The sequence below is a fragment of the Calidris pugnax genome, unplaced genomic scaffold (assembly GCF_001431845.1).
Source record: "Calidris pugnax isolate Ruff unplaced genomic scaffold, ASM143184v1 scaffold20, whole genome shotgun sequence".
In the NCBI taxonomy this organism is placed as follows: Eukaryota; Metazoa; Chordata; class Aves; order Charadriiformes; family Scolopacidae; genus Calidris; species Calidris pugnax.
In genome coordinates this window covers 28,364,267-28,375,936 of record NW_015094510.1, presented here as the reverse complement: position 1 = coordinate 28,375,936, position 11,670 = coordinate 28,364,267, and the positions used below count along the sequence as shown (strand labels likewise).

The following is an 11,670-nucleotide window of genomic DNA, read 5'->3' as shown; positions in this document are numbered from 1 at the left end:
GCGGTCGGGGGTCGGCGGCCATGGACCCGGTGCGCAGCTTCGAGCGCTGGAAGAAGAAATACACCCGGCGGACGAAGAGGCTGCGGCTGCAGCGCAAGGAGAGGAAGCGGCCCGAGTGGCAGGTGGAGCGGGAGGGGATCGAGCGCCTGGTGCAGCGTTACCCCCAGGTACGGCGGGGGTGGGCGGCTGGTCCTGCGGGGCCGGGCCGGGCCGGGGGGCGAGGGGGAGCAGGAGCAGGGCGAGGACAGGGGGGAACTGTGAGGAGGAGGAGGAGGTGTGGGGTCTGTGGAGAGGAGGAGGAACGGGGTAGTTCTGGGTAGGGTAGGGAGCACCCCATGTCAGCAGGGTGTAGGGCTTTCCTCTGGCTGTCACCCCAGGTTTGTTGGGTGACAATGCTCAGTGGCAGGCAGCAGGGCCTTCACCTCCATGAGGCAGGAGTGAACCTCAGTTCCTTCCCTTTCTGCCCCCAGGCAGGGGAGGAGAGGGTGGTGACCTCAGTCCCAGTGGTCCCGGGTGGAGATGGCTGAGGAGCAGGGCGGGTAGTGAAGTGAGGCCTTCGGGAGGGGAGTCTGGTTGAGAGGAGATTGAATCATAGAATACTAGAATCATTAGGTTGGAAGGGACCTTCAAGATCATCTAGTCCAACCATCAACCTAACTCTGACAAAAAAAAAATAAAATAAAAATCACTAAACCATGTCCCCCAGCACCATGTCAGCCCGTCTTTTGAACACCTCCAGGGATGGTGCCTCAACCACTTCCCTAGGCAGCCCATTCCAATGCTTGATAACCCTTTCTGTGTAAAAATTTTTCCTAATATCTAACCTGAACCTCCCCTGGCACAACTTGAGGCCATTGCTTCTAGTCCTGTCGCCTGTGACTTGGGAGAAGAGACCTACCCCAACCTCTCTACACCCTCCTTTCAGGTAGTTGTAGAGCGCGATAAGGTCTCCCCTCAGCCTCCTTTTCTCCAGGCTGAACAACCCCAGCTCCCTCAGCCTCTCCTTATAAAACTTGTGCTCCTGGAGCACCCTCACCAGATGTTGACGCAGATGTTGGGAATGATTGTAACTGAACAGCACCTCTCCCTTCTGACCAGGCAGCATGGATGTCTTGCTCTTGGAGATGGGACACTTTTGTCTCTGTAGAAGATGTCCTACAGGCAAACGTCACACCAGAAGAGTGTATTGTTTAACCTTAGGTCAGGAAATAAGTATTTGAATATGAGAGCCAGGGTCAGTGGTGTTGGTTTTGTCACCTAGATTCCCTTGAATTTCTCTGGGAGGTGGCTGGCTTTGAGCTATACTGATTAGCAGAAAGTACTATAATTGTGGATAACGGCTTAGATGTTGACTGCTGAAATACTCAAAGCAGCCTTAATTATTTAGGACAATTTCACGTTGCTGCAGTAGCCCATTTCATGTGTCAAAACCTAAAAGCTAAAAAATTTAAAGAGATTAAAATCTATCCATTTAGTTTCACATAACAGTTTGCTTGAATTCTTTTTTGATATTAGTAAGATAATTTTCCCTCTTGTAGGCATACTGTTTTCCTACATGGACAGTCTCTTGGTTGAAATTAAACTGAACCTGTATACATCCCTGACTTGGGATCCTTTAGCATGCAAAATAATAAGACTGGGAACCACCCCGATATGTAGTGTTGTGTGGGATACGTAATATCTTCAAAATTATCAAAGGAATCTGGAAATATTTCTCAGAAAATCCAATTTGTGAAAGTTGAAAAAAGGACATTTTTTTGGTGGCTTCTGATAGTTTCCCCCCCACCCCGAAATGTACTATCTTAATATATGTGCTTCTCAGCACAAGTAGGTTTTGTAAAAATAATTCAACTTTAAGATTTCAAAGTAATGTTTGACAGAAGTTTTAATTGCTCTGCTAGGACACAGTGAAAGTTTGAAATCTACCTTGCAAGAGCTTTGTCTTGAAATATGTCAGAACTGGGTTTTAATAAAGGTGTTAACTTCCTTTTATCTAGAGATCAAATTCATGCGCTAAATTACTTTTTTTGTTTTTACTAGAGAGAACTAGACTGAAAAGAGTAGTGTTATGATCTAGGTGTTTTAAACAGCTGTAAACCCTCAGGAAAAAAGTAGTTTAGTTTTCTATAATTGGCAGAGCCTGCAGAAGGTTTAGCGCTTCAAGGAGATATAAGGTTGATCTGACAGCTCAGTAGCTCTTCATTTGAGGCCTTCTCTGGAATTGTTATCACGAGTTGTCAGGAATGTCTGAAGACCGTTTTGCTTGGTCCCTGTGTTGGGAGACTTCTGTTCAGGAGTCCCTTAGAGAGAAATGATACCTATTAGAAATGTACTGATGTTTGGAAATCTCAGTTTATGGATGCTAGTCAGTATGAATTCAAAGCTGTGTAGTCTACCTTCCTCTTCATCTGCTCGGGCTTTATAGATACAGTAGTCTCTTAATTTTCTTAATTTTTTTTTCTTCTGAGTTTTGTGGTTTTTTTTCTTTCCTGCTGCTCTTGATTGTTGTGAACTTTGCCAGTGGAAGCTGTACACATCTTTTGATAATCTCCTATAAGCTGGAGCAGACGTGAAAGTATTGCATTTTTCTTAAGATCTCTACTTGACATCTCAAAATTTTTGGACATGGACTCAAGCACATGCTCTTGGGGGCTTTGTGTGTGTGTATGTATAGTTAACAGCTCTCAAGTATGTTATAGTGGTGGATGCATGCAGGGAGGTAAATTAGTAGGTGTCAGGACAATGAACTACTTTTTTAGTATGTTTGTACCCTGTAGGACAGCTCTAAAAAATTAAGTATACCAAGTGCTAGAGATTGGTGAATCTGGTGAGCTTCAGGGTATAGGCGGACAATCAGATAGATGTAAGATTGTTGCAGTTTTGGGTCTCCCAGTCCAGCCTGCAGCAAGGTGAGTGTGTATTCCCGGTAGGTGTGCGTGTGTGCACACGCGTGTGTTCAGCCACAGGTGAATGTGTGAACAGCACGGGCAGCAGGTGCCGTTCTTCTCTGTGTGAATTGGGTTAACGTCTGGTGGTGAAATACTCAACAGATGTAAAATGGGTCTCTCTGGTAGCTGGGTTTAGCTCCATCTGCCCCAGAGCAGCCTCAGGCCCCAGTTTCCCCAGTACCAGCACCTCCAGCCCCTGAGGCTCGTGGTCCTCCAGGGGGGCACTCGGCTCTCCTGCTGCTGCCCACCTGCCTGGCCTGAAGGGTGCTGGTGGTCTCTCACATGGGCTCTGAATAGAGGGTGTACCCACACAGAAAGTGGGTAGAGAGAATGTAAGAGTAATTATTATTCTTACATCATAGCAGCAATAATTATTTATTACTAATATTTGGTAAGACTGTAGACTAGACTGTGGTGATCAGATGCAGAGCTCAGTCAGATGAATGTACTGACCAGCCAGGGGTTACCCAGAACCAGCCACTTTTATGTCCTTTCCCCTCTATTTTCTCACACTGGTTCCTCCCCAGTCCACTTTGATCCCTCCCTTTCCCTGCCTTTCATCCTTCCCCTAAATGTCCCATGACAAGTCTTGCACTTTCCCACAATCCCCTTAAAACACCTGATAAGAAGTTGTACAATGCCCCCAAATGCTTTTCCCATGCAGCCCCCTGTGAGACCTCCTCCCCAGCAGATGCTGACCCCCACCAGTCTGCAGGGCCTTCTGGGGAGGGGGTGGCCCCTTGGTGGGGTTCATCGGGGGTCTGGGGTTGATCGCTCTCTTTCAGCAACCACAGACACAGCTAATTCAGTGCTACCTTTGTTTAAACCCTGCTGGGAGTCCAGATGTTCCAGTGGTTTCTGAAGCATTAACAGTGCCATTGTTTGCCATTATGCATCCATATGGACTGCCTGCCACTAGGCATGCAGCCAGGAGAAGCCTCACAACAAGCATATTCCAAACATGTTTAACCCTTTCCATCCATTGAGGGGTCTGAAAATCCAAGAGGTTACGTTTTTCTTGCCTATTTGGTTGGTTACCATGTACTTATTCCATACCTATACCCGTAAGCCCTGCAGAGCCATCGGTTAAACTGTTGCAAGTGCAGATGATCTCTTTTTCAGGAAGATAATTACTTTGCAGCATAGGAATATCTTCTTTTCTTAGGCCAGAATGGCTAAAAAAGAAGGGAGGTAACACCTATGAGTTTCATTTTATGGGATATGACTATCGCTACTCCATTTGCAGTAGCCTCCAAAACCAAACTACTCCTCTGTGGATATTCCCAGGAAAATGAATTTATGCTTAGCGTGCATGAATCACAAACTTGGTACTTGTTGCAACCACACAGAAATATGAAATAATTGGCTGATTGTGTTTTGCGATAGATATTTTATTATAATCTCTACTGGCAGTTGTCTGACTGGGACAATTTTGGAGAAGGCAGTTACGGAAGTTCTGTTTCTAGAGATGCTGTATGTGAAATGCTTAGTGTGAGTTTTAATTGCAAGTGATATCTGGGGCTTGTGGTGCACTGCATTGTAGAAATTTTAAACCATGCTTGTATGCCACAGTATCTTACTAAAAGTGTTTTTTTTTTTTTTTCTTCCCCCCCCCTGAAAAATGCTGCCTCCAGTTTTGGGCATCCCAGTAAGAAAAAGGCATCAGTATAGTGGATCCAGTTCAGTGGGGCCATGGTGGAGGCTGGAGCACTTGCCCTGTGAGGAGAGGCTGGGGGAGCTGGGCTTGTTCAGCTGGAGCAGGGATGACTTTGAGGTTGAGATGGGGACCTTACAGAAGCCCCCAGTGCCAGTGGGAAGATAATTGAGGAGATGTAGCAGGGCAGAAAGATGAGACAACAGGTGTAAGTTGAAAAAAGAGGTGCCCAGCCTGGAACACTTCTTCCCCATGAAGGCAGTGAGGCAGAGGCACGGGTTATCCAGAGAGGCTCTCAAGTCTCCATCCTTGAATGATTTCAGGACTGGACTGGATGAAGCCCTGGGCAGCCAGATCTGACCTCAGATACGACCTGCTGTAAGCAGGAGGTTGGAGCAGAGGCCTTTTAAGGTCCCTTTCAACCCAAGTCCTGTGATTTCATGATGGTCTGAGCTTTAAATTGTGCTATTAGCCGGCATGATTAAAGTATATCATATTACTTACTAAACAGTTTATGGTAGAAGAATGGTTTGGCTTAGGTCAAACTAGTAGAGATTGCCTGACCAGCTAACCTGGCTCAGGTCATACTGAACTATTACATATTTATGTTAACAGCTACTGTAAGAATGTTATTTAATTTCTGTGTTATGCTTAGATTATAATCAGTGATTAAACTTATTTCATTTCAGATAAATCCGAGTGAAATTCAAAGATTTTCTGATTTTCCATTGTCAAAGAAAACTCTAAGAGGTGAGTACAAAAGTTTTCTTTGGAAAATGATTTAGGTAAAAATGAATTTATCTGCATCTGAGCATTTTTTTGCTTTAAGTTTTAAAGTTTACTGTCACATACAGTGTTTTGTAAACAGAGGAATACAACTCTGGGCAAGACAAAAATAAAGTGTTTTATTATTATTATTATTTATTATTATTATTTCTTTCTTTTCCCATAATCTCTCTTCCCTTCCCACACTGCAAATACTAGGATTGCAGGAAGCTCAGTATCGCGTGGTAACGGAGATACAGAGGCAAACCATAGGTTTGGCTTTACAAGGTAAAGACGTACTTGGAGCTGCAAAGACTGGATCAGGGAAAACCTTGGCTTTTATTGTCCCAGTAAGTAATTTACATCCTTCCATTTGTTCTTCAACCAAGTTATCTGGGAAGTAATGGATGTCAAATAGTTTATGTTAATAGATCCTGGGAGAAAAGTTGTAATTCAGCTGATCTAAGTGTTCCAAGAAAACCAAGTTACTAATTTAATAAAGCAGCTTGAGATTTTGAAAGAAGTATATTTTTGGCCTTTGGAATATTTTGACACTCGAAATGCAGTTTTGGTCCTGCCACTGGTAGACCATGTGTGATGTAGGAAGTGCTTTGCTTTTCTGTCAGGAATCTGTTTTCCTGGTGCAGGTCTAGTTGTCAAATTCTTTTAAAATTCGAAAACGTAAGTGTATGGAATAGAACAGTGAAATTTCTTCAGTTCCTTAGAATGTTTTAGATGAGTGGTTTTCACCCCCTTAAAATTTTAGGATTTGGACCTTATATAGCAAAAATAAGCTTAGTGATTGTGAAGCTCCATTTCTTTCTTGTCTTTTGTGGACTCCTTTGAAACCACTTCCAGGCGTAAGTGGAGAAACAAGATGAAAACACCTGGCATGGATAATTCATGTTGGTCTGTTTTTACTCAAAACATCATGCTTTGCATTTCATTTCTTCAAGTTGAAAGTATAATTGAGAAGTTTGTTCACTTTAAGTGCACATGTAAGTGGGTGGAAACCCCATCATGTTATGATTAGATAACGGGAAAAAGAAATTTCATTTTAATTATGGAGATTTTTTTGGTTGAAACATTACTTGCATTTTTGTCAGTGTAGATTTCTTTGAAGCCTGTTCTGTCAGGAACTGTGGGAACAGCAGTAGGTGTTTTGAGATTGCCCAGTTAGTTAATCTAGGAGTAGAAGTACTTCATTTTACAAACCTTGTTTTAAAACAGTTTTAAGGGATGAAAGTGGTAAGAGAGGAGCTGGAGAGATGAAGAGTGAAAAAGAATTAATTGTACTAAGATGCTTAAGAGCCTTCAGAATTTCAGAATGCTTCAGGTGTTCACACCTGTGAAATCTTTGTGTTAAGATTAGCTAAGACAGCATTTCTGCAATGTGAATTCATAAGAGGAGGAATAATCCTGGTCTGAGGTGCATGGAAACTGTAGTTGGAATGCTCTGTGTGCAGCATGCGTGGATAGTATTGCTTCAAGTCTGTGACCAGAATTAAAGCTGCAATAATTGACTTTCTTCTAGTTGCTCATTCTGTTTCTTGTTCCCACAATACCTTATGTGTTTTTCTACATCTGAATTCTTTTCTCATATAAATGATTAAGGCTTAATTTCCAGAATTTAGCAGAGTAGGATTAATTGTGCAGTAAAATGTTTACGGTTTACCACCCGTTACTGTCTGTCATAGACTGGGACTAGGGAACTTTGCTTCAGCAAGTATCATTATCATCAGAATTGATACATAATCAAACTGTGAAATGTATACAGATGTTTCTTCAAGTCATTATTTTAATTAGTATGGCTTTATCTTTTCTTATGACACTTTGTTACAGAATTTGTTGTTGTTACATGTTTTCCTTCTGAGATAATTATATTGAGAATATGGTAATTTTTTTCAGGCTTTGGAACTCCTGTATCGCCATCAGTGGACTTCAGCTGATGGACTGGGAGTTTTGATAATATCGCCTACCCGGGAACTGGCATATCAAACCTTCAAGGTTCTGCGTAAAGTTGGAAGGAATCATGAGTTCTCAGCTGGCCTTATCATTGGAGGAAAGGTGTGTCATCTCGTGGAGCTTGCCGTATGGAAGCATGAATGAATGCTATGTTAAGTGCTAGTTCAGGAAGGAAATCCTGGAAACGAAAAGTGAAGGAAGAGAGTAGTTAATGGGAACCTATCAGTGACCCACTTGTTTTCCTGTCTGTCTACTCTGTGTCTTTTGGATGAACCTTCCCGCCAAGTTTTCCAGGACTGTCCTGTTTAAATTATTCTGAAATACTTTTTGCTCAAGCCACAAGTGTAAGCATGCTGAAGAAATTGTGGTATCTCTGTAGGAAGAGGAAAGGCTGTTAATTGACTATTCTTTCTAAAAACTATCAATAGGTTAAGCTGGCCTGGTCATCTCTGGTACTGGGCTTCCAGTGTGAACAACTAGAGCTAAGCTGGTTTTCACCTCCTTTTCAGGATCTGAAAGAAGAGTCTGAAAGAATCCACAACATAAATATGCTAATTTGCACTCCAGGACGGCTTCTACAGCACATGGACGAAACTTCATATTTCTATGCATCTGATCTGCAAATGTTGAGTAAGTGTTTTTTTTTTTTTTTTTTTTAAGTACTTTAAAGTGCTTAGAAATGTTTTGTAACCGTTCACAGTTGTGTGGAGCACTTCCTTGGGTAAAGAGTTTCTCCTAGTCGCAGGATGGCATTTAAGTTTGCACGTGTACAAATTAAAATAGGAAATAAGAAAACCCCTATCTTGTGTGTACCTTTTCCCAAACAGTTGCTGAGTACGCTTCCTTAGGATGGTAAGAACAAGTAGGTGAGTTAGTGAGGAATTTTTTTTTTTTTTTTTTTTTTAAGTACTTTAAAGTGCTTAGAAATGTTTTGTAACCGTTCACAGTTGTGTGGAGCACTTCCTTGGGTAAAGAGTTTCTCCTAGTCGCAGGATGGCATTTAAGTTTGCACGTGTACAAATTAAAATAGGAAATAAGAAAACCCCTATCTTGTGTGTACCTTTTCCCAAACAGTTGCTGAGTACGCTTCCTTAGGATGGTAAGAACAAGTAGGTGAGTTAGTGAGGAACCCAAACGTCATGTCCCATATAATCCTTTAGATTTGTCTTGGCTAATGCTGGCCTTTTCTGGCTATGGCTCTCGTGTTTTTCCTGACATAACTATGTGGAATATCTATTGCGGTATGTGTATTTTGGGCCAGTTTTAGAAAACACTTCTCTTTGAATTTTTAGACAGGTTGCTGCTCCTTTCATGGTTTTGTTAGCATTGTTAACATTGTTGCTTTTCATCCCTCCAACCTGAATAAAAATTTTAGTGTAATGAAAAGGTTTTCATGCCACTAAGAACTGCGTAATCTTTAGCATAGCTTGAGGAATTTAGAAGCAATTAAAAAGCTAATGAAGCTGATAAAATGTGAAATTATGCTTGCTACACTTAGTACAATTCATGGCAGTTAGACAAAAACTGCATTAAATGTAGGCCCTTTTCTTAAGGCTTTGTACTATTCTGTTTATACCCTGTGTTTCAATTATAAATTCAGCTTAGGTACAGGAGAGTCTGTTTTGCCCCATCACGAGTAGTACAGCACTGTTTGATATTCCATGCTTTTGTTTCAGTAATAGGACAGGGAGTTTGTAATTTGCAGTCTGTCTGCAAATTGCCAAACTGTTTACTTGAAATGCTGATCTTTTATGCTTCAGCATGTGAAACTGAGGGTTGTAGTGCATAGATTATGGGAAATGCTATGATTTTTATTGCAGTTTTTTTTAAAAAAGAGTATTTTTTAGAGTACTTGAATATTTAAAGAGAATCCTGTCATATACAGTAATTAAGTTAATCTCTGCAGTTTAAGTAGGCATGGATATTTGAACTATATGGATTTGATGTATGATTTTTAAAACATATATAAATAAAGCTAAGACCAGATTTTCTCAAACTCTCTCTCAATTCAGTTCTTGATGAAGCTGATAGAATTCTAGACATGGGGTTTGCTGATACAATGAATGCAATCATAGAAAATCTGCCTAAGAAACGCCAGACCTTGCTTTTTTCTGCAACACAAACAAAATCAGTGAAGGATCTTGCACGATTGAGTCTGAAAGATCCAGAATATGTCTGGGTTCATGAGAAGGCCAAATTCAGGTATGTTGGGATAATTTTTCTTTTTTTTTCTGGGATGGCTATACAGAAGGTGATCCTACTTAACTGCTTCTCTGACTGTCAGTTCCCTGAATCAGAAGTTATGTCGTGCATCCCCCTTCATGCAGTGTCTGATCCTGTTGTGTTCCTTCCTGAAAGAAAGGAGTTTCCAGATAAGAGGGCACTAGTTCTGATTGGTTCATTACAGGGAGGCTGAACCTGCATTTCCCTTATGGCTCCTCAGGCAGCTTCTCAGACTGGAGATTTCCTTCCTTGGGAGCAAGTCCCAGAGTGGGTTATAGCATGGATGGAATAGTGTCCTGACAGCAGCACTCACTTGTGAATTGCTACTTTTTGTGTTGTTTGCCTTCCTCGCCTCCTATGTGTGCATAATCTCTGTGCAGAACCAGCACATGTGTTGCACAAATACAGTTCTCCTGTGTGCCATTGATAAATCTGGCCTTCCAAGGAAATGACAATCTATTGGAAAAGTACAGAATGAGAGACTTGTTTGTGTATTCAGTATTAGCTGCCCAAATGAAAGCATGTGGCATTAGTAAGTCTGGTGGCTTCCTGGTGTGCTGGGTTTAGTGTGCGCTCGAAATAAATCTGTCATGCCATACAGTTTGGCTCAGAATGGGAGGACCTTGTGAGAAGTGCAGTACGTGGTCTGTCAAGCTCAAAAAAATAAATATGTCACTAAATGAAAAAAAAATGCACCTCTTTTGGCACATTTTTTTCTTTCAAAATCTAAGTGAAGGACGTTATTTAATATTTTGTATTTCTGTGGGTTCTGTCATCTAAGTGTCATATTGCTTATGAACATGTATGATTTTTTTTTTCTGCTTTTCTGTGGGGTAGGCATGTGTTTCCTTATGTAAGATGTAGGAGAAAGGTGAAGCACAGTGATAAAAATGGCTTTCCATAGAGTAAATGAGAAATCCTCAGCAAAATGAACAGCAGAACCAGGTTGAATCCTGAGGCAGTTTTAACTGTTTGATTTGATGATCTCTCTATTGTACTGCACATACCTTTTTTTAAATCAGTGGTTCTATCAAAGGCTTCTTAAATAACCATGATTACCTGAAAAAATTGTGTGCTCATTAGCCTCTTAGCAGAAGAGGATGTACAAGCCTAGAATGGAGTCTTCGTTTTGAGGACTGACTATACATCTGTTTCACAGATCTCACATTTTTTGTGAAGTCTATTATAAGTTAAATTTAATTGAAAAAAAAAATACCTGGATGAGTGTGACTGGATAATAAACTGCATAAAAAAATGAAATTATTAATTTGTTTTTGAATTTACTGCCTTAGTATACAATAGGTTATTGCCTTATGAAAACAGTTTCCTGTGAAAGACTTAAAAAGCAAAAGATACTGTGGCATAATTCAAATTTGACTAGCAGAACTGGAGCGATGTCTTGTAATTTCATCCTCCGAAGGGACACCGTTAAAAAAATTACTTTGAGCACCCTTGGTCTGTTTAGGATGAGGCAGAGGATGGGCATTTAGTTTCAAGGGCAAATATGCCAAAGAATTTTTTTTCTTTAGTTTATTTTGCAAAGAATGGAAAGGTGAGTTAAGATGACAGTTCAGAGCTTTACAAAGTCACTTTACATGTCAGGGTGTAATCAGTAGAAGTACATCAATGCTCTTTTTTTTGTGCGTGATTAGACTGTGCTTTGACATTGCCTTAAGCACAAATGATGCTTTAATAGGACTAATAGACAAAATTGCGTTTTAAGTCAAGGCAATTTGAATGTCACTACTTAGACATGGAAAGAGTTTGGCTTGCTAGTAGTAAATGAATTTAGAAGTAATGTCAAAAGTCATCCCCTCCTCCCCACTGGCTTTTAGTAAGGAAATTGATTCATCTTTCAAGAGTAGCTTTCTAGTGGAGCTGCTAAGACTTGTTCCTCAAAGTGGGAGAACTTTCCAGCCTGAGTTTTCTTTCTCTTTTTTTTTTCTTTTTTGCTCTCTTTATATGTATCCTGCATGCCTGCTTGTGCGTGCAGGAAATTACATAACCAGTATACAAGATGGACGTGTTCAAGGCCAGGTTGGATGGGGCTTTGAGCAACCTGGTCTAGTGGAAGATGTCCCTGCCCATGGCAGGGGGATTGGAACTAGATGATCT

At 41.1% G+C, this 11,670-nt stretch overlaps 1 protein-coding gene across 2 annotated transcripts in view; it reads left to right on the top strand.

Annotated features, from left to right (window-relative positions):
• The window catches only part of DDX10 (DEAD (Asp-Glu-Ala-Asp) box polypeptide 10), a 184,870-nt gene that overhangs the window by 8,242 nt on the left and 164,958 nt on the right, over positions 1-11,670 (top strand). For both annotated transcript variants that reach the window (XM_014966204.1, XM_014966203.1), the window contains exons 2-7: positions 11-167; positions 5,292-5,352; positions 5,587-5,717; positions 7,276-7,434; positions 7,842-7,962; positions 9,345-9,534. In XM_014966204.1, coding sequence (XP_014821690.1) covers positions 11-167; positions 5,292-5,352; positions 5,587-5,717; positions 7,276-7,434; positions 7,842-7,962; positions 9,345-9,534 — 819 coding nt within the window. The remainder of the gene's footprint in view (positions 1-10; positions 168-5,291; positions 5,353-5,586; positions 5,718-7,275; positions 7,435-7,841; positions 7,963-9,344; positions 9,535-11,670) is intronic.